This window comes from Trichosurus vulpecula, chromosome 4 (genome assembly GCF_011100635.1).
Source record: "Trichosurus vulpecula isolate mTriVul1 chromosome 4, mTriVul1.pri, whole genome shotgun sequence".
Lineage (NCBI taxonomy): Eukaryota > Metazoa > Chordata > Mammalia > Diprotodontia > Phalangeridae > Trichosurus > Trichosurus vulpecula.
In genome coordinates, this window is record NC_050576.1 from 342028188 (window position 1) to 342040198 (window position 12011).

The window sequence follows — 12011 nt, forward strand, 5'->3', positions numbered from 1 at the left end:
TGTTTTATTTTTGGTCCAGAGTCATAATTTCATTAAACTTCCAATATAGACACTCCCTTTACTAATGCAGATAAGCAAACACTCAAATTCTATCTCTTTAAAGAAATGTTTGTGGGCACTAAGCGGTTAAATGATGGTGGCCCTTGGCCAACCAAATATTCTGTATCAGAAGTAGGATTTGAGACAGATATCCCTAACTTCAAAGGCAAGCCTCTACCCTTTGTGCAACACTGCTTCAGAATTTTTATTTGATTTTAAAGTTTTAAATGTATGCTTTTTTTAAAACTAAATTTAAGATGGAATTCACAATAAACTAAAATAAATATTTTTTTAAGTTCTTGCTCCTAATAAAAAGGTCTTTCTCTCACATCAGAGGTTTTGGAATTTGGGCTTTTTATGTTAAGAGGCCTGATTTTAGTATCACTGCCTAGCTTTAAAAAAAAAAAAAAAAAGGCCAATGTTTATTTAAAAAAACTTGGAAAATACAAATAAATACCTTTACTCAAACAGATCAAGTTTTACTATATGGCTAACACTTTTATAGTTCTTTTGAGGTCTGCAGAGAGCTTTTACATTTATTATACTATTTGATCCTCACAATAACCTTATCAAGGCAGTTAGGTGGTACAGTAGATAGAGTGCTGGGCCTGGAGTCGGAAAGACTCATCTTTCCGAGTTCAAATCAGGTCTCAGACACTAGCTCTGTGACTCTGAGCAAGTCACCTAACCCTATTTGCCTCAGTTTCCTCATCTGTAAAATGAAGGGGAGAAGGAAATAGCAACCACTCCAGTATCTTTGCCAAGAAAACCCCACATGGAGTCAAGAAGAGTGGGACATGACTGAAACGCTCTATAAACAACAAAACCCTGTCAGGTAGGTGCTCACCCCCATTTTACAAATGAAGAAACTGAGATTTGGAGCAGAGGATTAAGTATATGATGTAGGATTTGAACACAGGTCCTCCTTCTCTCAGCCAAGGTCAACACCTCTACATGTGCACTTGATCCCAACACCTCCCCATATCTCTAGCCAATTAGAAAATTTTCAAACTCAAATGGTTCCATGGTTCCTTCCCTACTGCCTTCAAACATGCTCAAGTCTCCTCCATTCTTAAAAGACCTTCACTCAACCCTATAAGCCCTCCAAGCTACTATCCTATATATCTCCTCCTTTTATCCGGACAAACTCTGGGAAATAGTTATCTACACTTCTTGCCTCCACTTCTCTTACTCACTCCTCAACCCTCAACAAATAGCCTACCAACATCATCACTGCTTTCTCCAAAGCAGTCTCCAATGACATCTTAATTACCAAATCTGATGTTTTTTTGTGGTTTTTTTTTCCCTCATTCCTCATTCTTCTAATCTATTTGTTGCATCTGCTGTGACTGACCCTCTCTTCTCTAGTATACTCTCACCTCTCTGGGTTTTCCTGATACTACCCTGTACCCTGGTTTTCCTCCTTAGTACCTAACTATAAATGGTCCCCCAAGGATCTATCATGGGCCCTATTCTCCCTCTATATGCTCTCCCTTGGTCATCTTAACACCTCCCTTGGACACATCCATCCCCAGTCCTTATCACCAACTGCCTATTGGACATTTCAATCTGGATGTCCAATAGACCTCTTAAACTTAAATTCAAAAAAAAAAAAGTAGAAACAATGAGAGTAAACAGCTATTCTAGGATTTTGGCTGTGAAATCAGGGAGATGTTGAACAATACTTTGAAGGATAGTAGGTACTAGCAAGAGGTTTTTAAGGATGAGGGAGACCTGGGCATTTGATAGGCAACAGGGAAAAGAACCAGTAAATATGGAGAGGCTGAAAGTGACAGAGAAGAATTGAATGCGGAAGTAACTTTCTGAAAAAGACAAGAATAGATTAAAAGCCCTAGAAAGGATAAAGGCTACCTCTTCATTGGAGACTTGAAAAAATACACTGAGAATTGTAAAAATACACTGAGAATTGGGAATGATGTCAAGGGACCATGAGAAGAGCTCAAAGTGAATATTGCATTAAAGGCAAACCTGGCCACTTTTAGCCAGCCATAATTGCTAAAAAAAACAAATAGATTTCCTTCAAATCAAGCTCAAAATAAGGATTAGAGATGATCACAAAAGATAATTTCAATCATAGGAAATGGATTAGGGAAGCTGATGATTGGGGGGGAAAAAACCTTTGCATCAAATATCTTACATAAGGGTCTAATACCCAAGATATCTATGCAACAGGTCAAGAATAAGCCATATGTGGTCAAAGGATATACAAAAACAATTCTCAAAAGAAATGCAAACTACTAACAACCATACAAAAGATGAGTCTAAATCACTAATTGACAGCAGCAATGAAAAGCAAATTAATTCTAAAGTATCACCTTACAACTTAGAAAATTGGCTAAGACAAAAATAGAAATAGTCAATGATGGGAGCTACATAAAGTTACAATGATAGGAACTGTGAACAGGTTCAACCATTCTGGAATGCACTTTGCAGTGATGTTAAGAAAGTGCCTAAAATGTTTGTGTATATTGTTTGTATGTAAAATACCCTCTAATCCATAGATTCCATGGTGACACAACTTCAAGGATGTCAAAGTCATAAAATAGATCCCATCTGCACCAAAATACTCACAGTATTATAGAACTTTTTGTGGTAGCAAAGAATTAGAAATAAAATTTGCTTGGTGAATGGCTAAAAACTTGTGGTATATGGATATAATGGTATCATCTTATGCTGTAAGGAACAATGACTATGAAGAATTGACAGAAGCATAAGACTTATTTGAAATGAAGCAGAGTGAAGAAATAAGAAACAGGAAAAAAAATTCATAGTGACAATGTAAAATAATAATACAAAACTGAATGTTGCATAATTATAATGCTCAAGCTTGGCCCAGGAGAAAAGATGAGAAAATTCACCTCTCTCCTTTCTTGCTAATATGGGAAACTATGAATGTGGAGCACTACAATACTGGTAAACTATCTGTTGGTTAGTTTTGCCAAAATTTTCATTTCCTCCATTTTAAAAAGGCAGTGGGGGGTGGATGGAGGATATTTCAGGAAGTGGTGGTAATATAAAAACGAAAAAAACCATTTTTTCAATGAAGCCAAAATCTGCCTATATGCCATTTCCACCCATTACTATTGGCTCTGCCTTCTTGAACCAAGCAAAGTAAGTTAAATCTCTCCTCAACATGACAGCCCTTCAAATACATAGAGAAAGCTACCACTCTCCTCCCCATCCCAGTCTTCTGTTTTCAATCAGTCAACAAACACTTGCCATTTTTACTACGTCAGGCACAGAACTAAATGCTTGATATACAAAGAAATAGAAAAAAAAAACCAAAAACAACAATTCCTGCCCTAGAGGGCAGGGACTTCCTTGGGAATATGAGCAGCTCATATTCTAATGGGAGAAACATGTGAATAGGTACATACAAAACATATACCAAATAAATGGTGATCTCAGAGGGGAAGACACTAATAAGCTGGGAGGACAGGAAAAACCTCCTGCAGAAGGTAGCATTTAAGCTGAATCTTGAAGTCAGGGAAACGAAGAGTTGGAAGAAGAGCGTTCTAAACATGGGGGACAGGCAGAGTAAAGGTCAAAGAGCCTAGATATGGAGCAGCAGCTACAGCTGTACAATCTACAACAAGCAGACTAGTGTACCTGGATCAGAGAACGCATGGAAAGAAGTAAAGCATAAGACTGGAAAGGTAGGAAGGGGCTAAACTGCAAAGACCTTTAAATGTCTGATAAGACTTTAGAGTTAATCCTCAAAGTAATCAGGAAACACTAGAATTTGAGGGGCAAGGGTCTTGTCATGCCTCTACTAGCCTCAATTTGGGAGGTTGATTTTTGTTTTTGCCCAAATGTAGAACAGAAGGTCCTTCACAACATCAGACATATAGCACATATCTGGCACATAATAAACATGCAATAAATACTTTTATATAAGAAGATGGGCTATTACTGGAGGTGTTCATGGAAATCCAGGATGATTACTCATGAAGAGATGTTATATGGGGTACAAATGTTGGGGGTAAAGGGGAGGCCAGATCAGTATTCTCCAAACTGTTTTGATCACATACTTTTACCAGTAAAAAAATCTCTAAGTACCCTTAATGTCTACATTTAGTTATTTATAAATTATGCATGTCTTACTGTACTAAGAATATATTACAAAACTCAAAAAATAGACATTTAACATGTGAGATAAAAATAAATTGATAAAGATAATTGATACTACAGTCAACAAGAAGCTAACTAAATGAGAGACAGTCTGACTTGCCCTTGAGGAACATCACTCTGGCAGATATTATAAGATGGACTGGAGTTAGTGAAGCGAAGCATTTCAAAGAGGTCAGCCTAATTCCAATCTATCTTTCCAATGTCATTGAACAGTACTCTTTCCATCACATACTCTGCAATCCAGCCAAACTAGCCTTCTATTCTTCACATAGGGCACACTCCACCTCCCATACTTTGCACTGGTTATCCTCGCTTAGAATGAACTTCCTCCTTACCTCCAACTCAAGAGTCCTCCTCTTCCCTTGAAATGCAGCTCAAGCACCATCTTCTAAATGAAGCTTTCCCTGATCCCTGCAATTGCTGGGGCTCTCTCTCCTAAACTAGCTAGTATTTAGCTATTTAGCATATTTTGCATTTATTAACTTTATATTTAAGCTGTTTATATTTTGATATGTACTTGTCTCCCCATTTAAAAGCAAACTCATTGTGAGCAGTAATTTCCTCATTTCTTCATAAGTGTTTGACAGGTACTTGTTAATTGATTGCTATTACAATAATCCAGGTGAGAGATAACAAGCACTTAAATTAGGACAGTGGCTTATGAGTGTCAAATTTGAGAGGTGTTGGGGAGATAAAAATGACCACACTTGACAAATGAAGGGATATAAGGGGTAAGAGAGACTGAAGAATCAATATGACACCAAGGTTGCAAAGACAAATAGGGCTGTTCAAGAATGGGTTCGATTTAAGGGAAAGATAATGTAATTAAAATATCATCTGTGAGGCATGATGCTTACTTTTCCTGTGTAACCCTCCCAAAATGAAGGCAAGATGGAGCTCTTTCTGGTCACTCACCACCCTCACCAGGTGATTACCTTATGACTACCTCAAGGGTTGAACTCCTGCTCCAGAGAGAAAGAGATTGTTAACTTGTGTAGTGAAGGGGTAAAGTAGGGTGGAGGATTAAAGTAGGTGTGCTTTTACTGAAGGCAAACCCTACACCCATCAGAAGGAGGCAATGATGCTATCTATCTTCCCATCTTCTGACTGGTTAACCACACATCCCTTGAGGTCAAGCCATGGCCCACTTTGTAGACCACAGGATTAGATTACCTCTCAGGTCATTTCCAACTCAAAGTTTAATATTTAAAGAAAAATACCTCAAGAAATGTACAGTAAAGTGCTTTGGGGTGGTAGTTGGAAAATGGTTATATATAGAGATGAAGTAAAGGTGGCAGTGTAGTACAACTAGCCTTGCACAAAGTTGAGCAGCAAAATGGAGAAAAATTTAACATTAAGTTCCCCCACTATTATTTGACAGTTCTGTAAAGGCTAGCAACAGCCACAAAACAAGAAAAAGAAATTAAAGGCATAAAGACTACCCTTATTTACTGATAGTATACGTGAAAAATCCCAGTGAATCAGCAAAGACACTGAGACAATACCTTCAGCAAAGTTGCAGTCTACAAAATAAGTCCTCAAAAATCAACTGCATTTCTATGTAATAATAACAAAACTATAATAGAAAGGGAATCTCCATTCCAACTAACTACAAGATGCAAAAGATATCTGAGGATCAATCTATGAAAGCACACAAGACTTGTGTAGATTCAATGACAATAAAACTTACTTTAAAAAACAGCTAAGTAGGTAGATAAATGAATGAAGAGATGAAATAAGCTAAAGAAAGGTTCTTGTCTGTGTTTTTATGAAGATCTGAGTACATCTGGAGAAAAAATGAAGGAGTCAATGGAGAAGTTAGACTGAAGAACATAATTTATGTAGTCAGTTTCCAGAAGAGAGGGAAGAAAGGAAGGAGGACAAACTTTAATCAAGCATATACTATGTGCAAGGCACTGTGCCTTTAAGCATTTTACAGTATTATCTCATTTGAGCCTCACAACAACCCTTCTAGGTAGGTGCTACTATTATTCCATAGAGAGAGATTAAGTGACTTGCCCAAAATACCACATAGCTAATAAGTATCTGAAGTCACATTTGAACTCAGGTCTTCCTGACTCTAGGTCCAGCACTCTACCTACTCATTGTGCCATACAAGGAAAAGTATAAGTCAGGTAGGACTGACTACCTTTGAGACAAGAGTTCTCATTCCACAACCCTTTGTAGACTGGCTACTATGCTAACCACTATACGATAAATTCTGTTTCCCTAAACAAATTAAGAGAAATCAGATAATAAATCACTTCACTCTGTGCCAGGCACTATGCTAGGTGCTAAAGATACAAAGACAATTAAACAGTCTCTGACCTCAAGGAGCTTACTTTCTATTGAGGAGAGAAAATGTATGTACACATATGCATTTACAAAATATACCCAAAATAAATACAAGGTAATTTGGGGAAGGCTGGGAAATCAGGAAATGTATCATGTAGAAAGTGACACTGGAGTTGAGCTTTGAAGGAAACTTGGATTCTAGGGGTGAAGTTAAAAAAGAGTGCATTCCAGGGAGAGGGCACAGTCTGTGCAAAGGAGAGGGAGTATGAGGAACACCAAAGAGCAGTGTGGATAGACCAGAGTACTGGAAGGAGAGTGATCATTAAAGAGGCTCAAAAGTAAGGTGCAATCAGACTGTGAAGAGTTTTAAATGCCAGAGGGGTCTATATTTGATCCTAGAAGTAATAGGAAACCAGTGGAGTTTACTGACCCAAGAGTAATACAGTTGGACCTGTGTTTTAATAAAATTACTTAAGCAGTGGAAGATGGGACTGCAAAAAGAGGCAAGATCAATTAAGTAGTAGATTACTGCAATATTCTAGGTGAGGAATGATTAGGGTCTGACCTAAAGTAGTGTCAGCCTGAGGGGAGAAAAGGTGATAGATATTGAAGATGTGGAACTGACATATGCTAAAAGGTCACTTAAGGTCAGGTGCTTACACACACAGTCCATTTAGACAGAAGGCAATTTTATGGTGGTGACAAAGGTGTATTGACAAGAAGAAAGATACTAATAATGTCTCCATATAATTTCTCAGGTCAGAATCTTAGAGGCCTAAGCAGGAATCCCCATTACAAGTCAATAGTCTCTCAGAATTCACCAGTAAACCTCTTGAAGAGGGGAACTGCTACCTAGGGCCAGCCCATTCCACTTTTGTATAGCTCTAACAGTTGGGAATTCTTCTTTATATTGACCCAACTTCCTGATTCTGTGTTCTGGGGCCAAACAGAACAAGTCCACCTCCATACAACAGCCTTAAAAAAACTTGAAGATAGTTATAATGGTTCTCTATGGTTTTTTGCCTTCTCCAAACTAAATAAATATTTGAAGTTCCTTGAGCTTTTCTTTGCAAGTCATGGTCTTTAGGACTATCTTACCCCTGTGCTAGAACTATCCTGTATCTTGTGATAGCTTCTCAAAGCTTTTCCTAAAATTAACACTGCAAACTGATCATGAATGCACCAGGCACTGTGATTCCATGAAAGTAGCAGAGGTTTTGGCTGTCATGACACACTCAATTCAAATTGAGCTTGCAATCTACTAAAAACTCTAGCTCTTTTTCCTTGGAGAACTCGCCTAGATCCAATAGCCCTCATCCTGAAGTCAGAAAGTTGTAGGTTTTTGAAACCCAAGTGTAAGTCTTTATATTTATCCCTATTAAATTTCATTAGTCCATCTAGACTGTCAAAATACTAAAAACAATGATTTTTTTTTTAAATTAGGATTTGTCATTCAGCAAGCACTAAGCAGCACCATAAGGTAGTGTCAAGAGGTCCAGGTTCTATCACAAAGCTAAGTTTTGAAACTGGGTAAGTCACTTAACCTCTCTATTTCAATTTCTTCATCTGCAAAACCACCTTCATCTGCAGAAACAACCATTTAAGCTATCAGCTCTAAAATTCTGAAATTATCGCATTTAGCATATTTAAAGATATGAAGGACCAGAAAAAAAATGTAATTTTGCTAAGAAAAAATCTAGGAAGAAAAAGCTTCAATTTAAATCCACTTTTAAAAAAAATCTAGGTGCTGAGGGGGGAAAGAAAATTTCCCAACAATTTCTCCCCCCCCCCCGAAAAGAAAATGTCTGTGGTTGTTCTTAAGGCCTCTCTATATAGAATTAAATATTAATTTAAAAAGTAAAACAAATCCAACCCTTTGGAAAATGGATAAAATAAAATGAGGTAAATCCCAGGAACAAAACAGCAAAAAAATGGGAACTTGAAAAGCATTTTAAAAACCCAAATCCAACCTAGCATTTTCAAATAATTTGCAACGTGGTTACACTTACACACACACCCTCTAAATTACCATATCCAAATAGCATTATAATCAGACAATAGAAACTTTTCATTTTACTTTCAAACTAAGCCTATACTAATAATCCAACATATGTCTCTGATAGAGTCTAACCTCTAAAGGAAATCTCTCTACCTTTGTAGGTTTTGATTTTTTAAATTATTTTCTTCCAAAATTAAGACACAAATCTGTACAAAACATGATATATACACACACACATATACATGCACAGAAATATATTAAAAGGTATCTGGAGACATCTTGATAAACTTGGGTAGAAAATCACTCCTATAAAAGAACAAATAAACAAGACATCAAGTGAAAAAGGACCAATAAGATGGAAGGATGATGAATTTTGGTAGGGACTGAAAGTGGGCAAAAGTAATTATAGGTCAACACTAAAATACATCTCAACTATTAACAAAAACAGTGACTGCAGAAGCTTAGTAGTATGCACCTAAGAATTTATATATGACACTTGGAAAATATAATTTCTCTGAGATTTAAATAAGTATAGGTAGTTAATAATTTTTTCTTCTACTAAGTCAGGAGCAGGGAAAAATTTGTAAAGCTGACAGGACACTTGAAAGCATAATGCTTGAAAAGGCAACTGTTGGGGCAGCTAGGTGGCTCAGTAAGTAGAGCACCGGCCATGGAGTCAGGAGGACCTGAGTTCAAATCCAGCCTCTGATACCTGACACACTTACTAGCTGCGTGACCTTGGGCAAATCACTTAACCCCAATTGCCCTGCCCTCCCCCTGCCAAAAGAAAAAAAAAAAGGAACGGCATCTCTGCATTATTTTTAACCTTATTTACTTGTCCATGTGTTGTGCTCCAGACCACTACACTAAGTGCCTTGTCTTATTTTTACGTAAAAGGGTTCTTCACCCAGAACTATGTAAATATGTGTAAGAAGCACTAAATGTTAAAGTAATAGAAGATGTGTGAATAAGCTGCGACGTATTTACCTGTCGATAATCAAGTTCTCTGCTAAAGGGGAAAAAAAGCACTAAAAAAAAAAAACCTAAACTGTTTAAGACACCTCATTTTTCAGTAGGCCAATACTATCAACATTTGCAGAAAAAAAACCAAGTATCCTACAATTCTTTTTAACTCTGCCTGGAAGCTATTTTATGATAGCCAATTCTAACCAAAAACATTTTGTACCGTGCTGGTCTCTCATCCTTCTATATTTTCAAATGAGCATTTCTTAAATTTAGATTTTCTTTCTTACTTAAAATACTCCTGCACTCTCAAAACACCCACTGCCCACGTTCATCCTAAAAGTAACAACCAAACACCTCCCCCATGTCAAAGGAGATCAGATGTTTTCTACGTTCCGGGAAACCTATAGGTTGGACGTTCGGGAGAGGGGGAGAGGATCGCAGAGAGCATCGCTAGGTGAGAAACGTAACAAGCAAGGTCTTCTCCAGCAGATGGACCTCAGAACTACCTACCTGTTACATCTGCCAGCCCAGACAAGAGGAGGGGTCAATGGAAAAGAGAGACGTGGCCTTTCGGCAAGCATAATTGCTAATCTGAGGGAGGATGACAACCTCGAAATGCAAGAGTCCAAACCCCTCCCCCCCCACCCCCCTCACTTGATTTAAGGATTGTAATCAGTCTGGACAGCAGTGTACAACGGCGGGGGGGGGGGGGGGGGGGGCGCCGCAGGAGGTGGGCTCGGATTCCCCACGCAGGGGCAGGAAACACGAGGGAAGAGTAACAGGGAGAAGAGGGGATGGCTGCGTATCGCGGGGGAGGGGGGACGGCAGTCGTAACGGGAGGGACACCGGGAGCAGGGCGCGGAACAGACTCGCAGGGCTTAGTTAGGAGGCAGTTCGAAACCTCAGGAGTCACATGGGCCGCGGGTGGCAGTGGAGGCGGAAGGTAGCTAGGAGTAAGAAGCCCCGTCCTAGCCTTGCCTGGCCTGGTCTTCTCTCCCCTCCCCCCTTCCCCCTCCCCCCTCACGGCAGAATCCAGGAAGAGATAGCGGAGAAAAGCAGCTGTGGATGATGTACACACACGGTCACGCGTGTCTCTGCCCCCCCCCGAAAATAATCCCCGGATACTCACATAGGCTCGAGGGTCTTGCTGAGCCAGGATTTGAGCGCTTCGAAGTTTTCGATGATCATTTTAGAAACCATCCACTGTGGCCCGCGGCCCGAGTCTCTCCCTCCCTGCCGGCCCACGCCAGGACCCCGCCGCCGCTGCCTCGGCCCCCGCCGCCTCCCCCTTCCGCGCGCCCCCGCCGCCCGCGTGGGCCGCGGTGGGCGGCGCCGGTGGCAGGATACCGCGCTCCCCGCTCAGCGAGAAGGCACGCGGGACGCCACCCAAGGCCGCAGGCACCTCGGGGTGCCACCCGCGCTCCCCTCCCCGCTCCCGTTCCCCTTCCCTAGCCCAAGCAGCCCCTACCCGGGGCGGAGGCAGCGGCCGCGGCAGTTTCCCTGGGCCCTCCCCCTTCCCGGTTCTGCGCCCGACGCTCCCCGGGTCAGGAAAGGGGACGCGCACGTAGCCCCGGGCAGCCCTCCCCGCCGCGGGGGCTCCCTGGGCAGGGGTACTGACAAAACGGAGAAGGCAGAAGAGAGGAGGACGAGGGAACGCGCGAGGATTCAATAGAAAACGATTCCGGGGGGCTCCCCGGCTCGCAGCACCCCCAAGAAGATGGCTGACGGCAAGTCTCGCGAGAGGTGATGAGATCTCGCGGTGACTGCCGGGGGACCCGCGGGGAGGAGCCAAAGCGTGGGGCGGTGCCGAGGGAGGGAGCGTGGGCTGCCGAGCGGCTTCGTGGGGCGGCCGCTTTCCGAGGCCCGCAGGGGAGGCTTGTTGTTTGCCAGCTTCGGGGAGCTGTGAGCCTCGGGACCTCGCCGTTCTCCGGGAGATGGGTGACGCGTGTGGCGCCACCAGCGGCCCCTTCCTGGGTCTCTGGAAGTGACGACGGGGGCTGGGCCCGGCCCCTTCCGACCCTCCCATCCCCTCTTCGGGGCTTTTGACCCAGGGCAGCTGAGCAGAGGCCGTCCCTGAGGGAAGCCGGGAAGCCTGCAGTGTTCCCAGGCGGCGGTGCGGGACTTGGGGAGCTTCCCTCCGCTAAAGCCTCGGGGAGAAAAGATGTTTGTTCAGCTCTCTCACTGCAGCTTCAGGGCCATTTAGTGAAAGGGATTATTTTAAACCAGAAAAAGAAACCTCCCGATGCTCAGGTTACTTTAACTGTAATACGATACCTGCCCTTGTTTTGTAGGACATCAGGTCATCCCTCCTTTAAATCGACATTTTCATGACGTGCACGCTGTAAGCGTCTAACAAATGTCAAATGTATTGATTTGGTTTGTTTTGTAATGGTTTGTTTTAAATCTCGTATTTTGTGAGCCTAGGCAAAATTATTGGAAATGACTGACGAAACAGTTCACAGACTAATGAAGCTCTTTAATTTGCAAATGCAATATATAGGCCAATCTCTCTTTATCAGTTTTCTGTCTGTTCTTTGGAGATACCTTCTGACACATATCA

The 12011-nt window shown here is 41.4% G+C and overlaps 1 protein-coding gene across 10 annotated transcripts in view; it reads right to left on the reverse strand.

Annotated features, from left to right (window-relative positions):
- RBM26 (RNA binding motif protein 26) overlaps positions 1 to 10887 on the reverse strand; it is a 95838-nt gene extending 84951 nt beyond the window's left edge. For 9 of the 10 annotated variants that reach the window (XM_036757603.1, XM_036757597.1, XM_036757602.1 and 6 more), the window contains exon 1: positions 10581 to 10736. In XM_036757603.1, coding sequence (XP_036613498.1) covers positions 10581 to 10651 — 71 coding nt within the window. In that variant the 5' untranslated portion in view covers positions 10652 to 10736. Of the gene's footprint in view, positions 1 to 10580 lie in introns of all 10 variants that reach the window. The other variant, XM_036757604.1, reaches the window with a different exon arrangement.
- Between the last annotated feature and the right edge of the window lie 1124 nt (positions 10888 to 12011).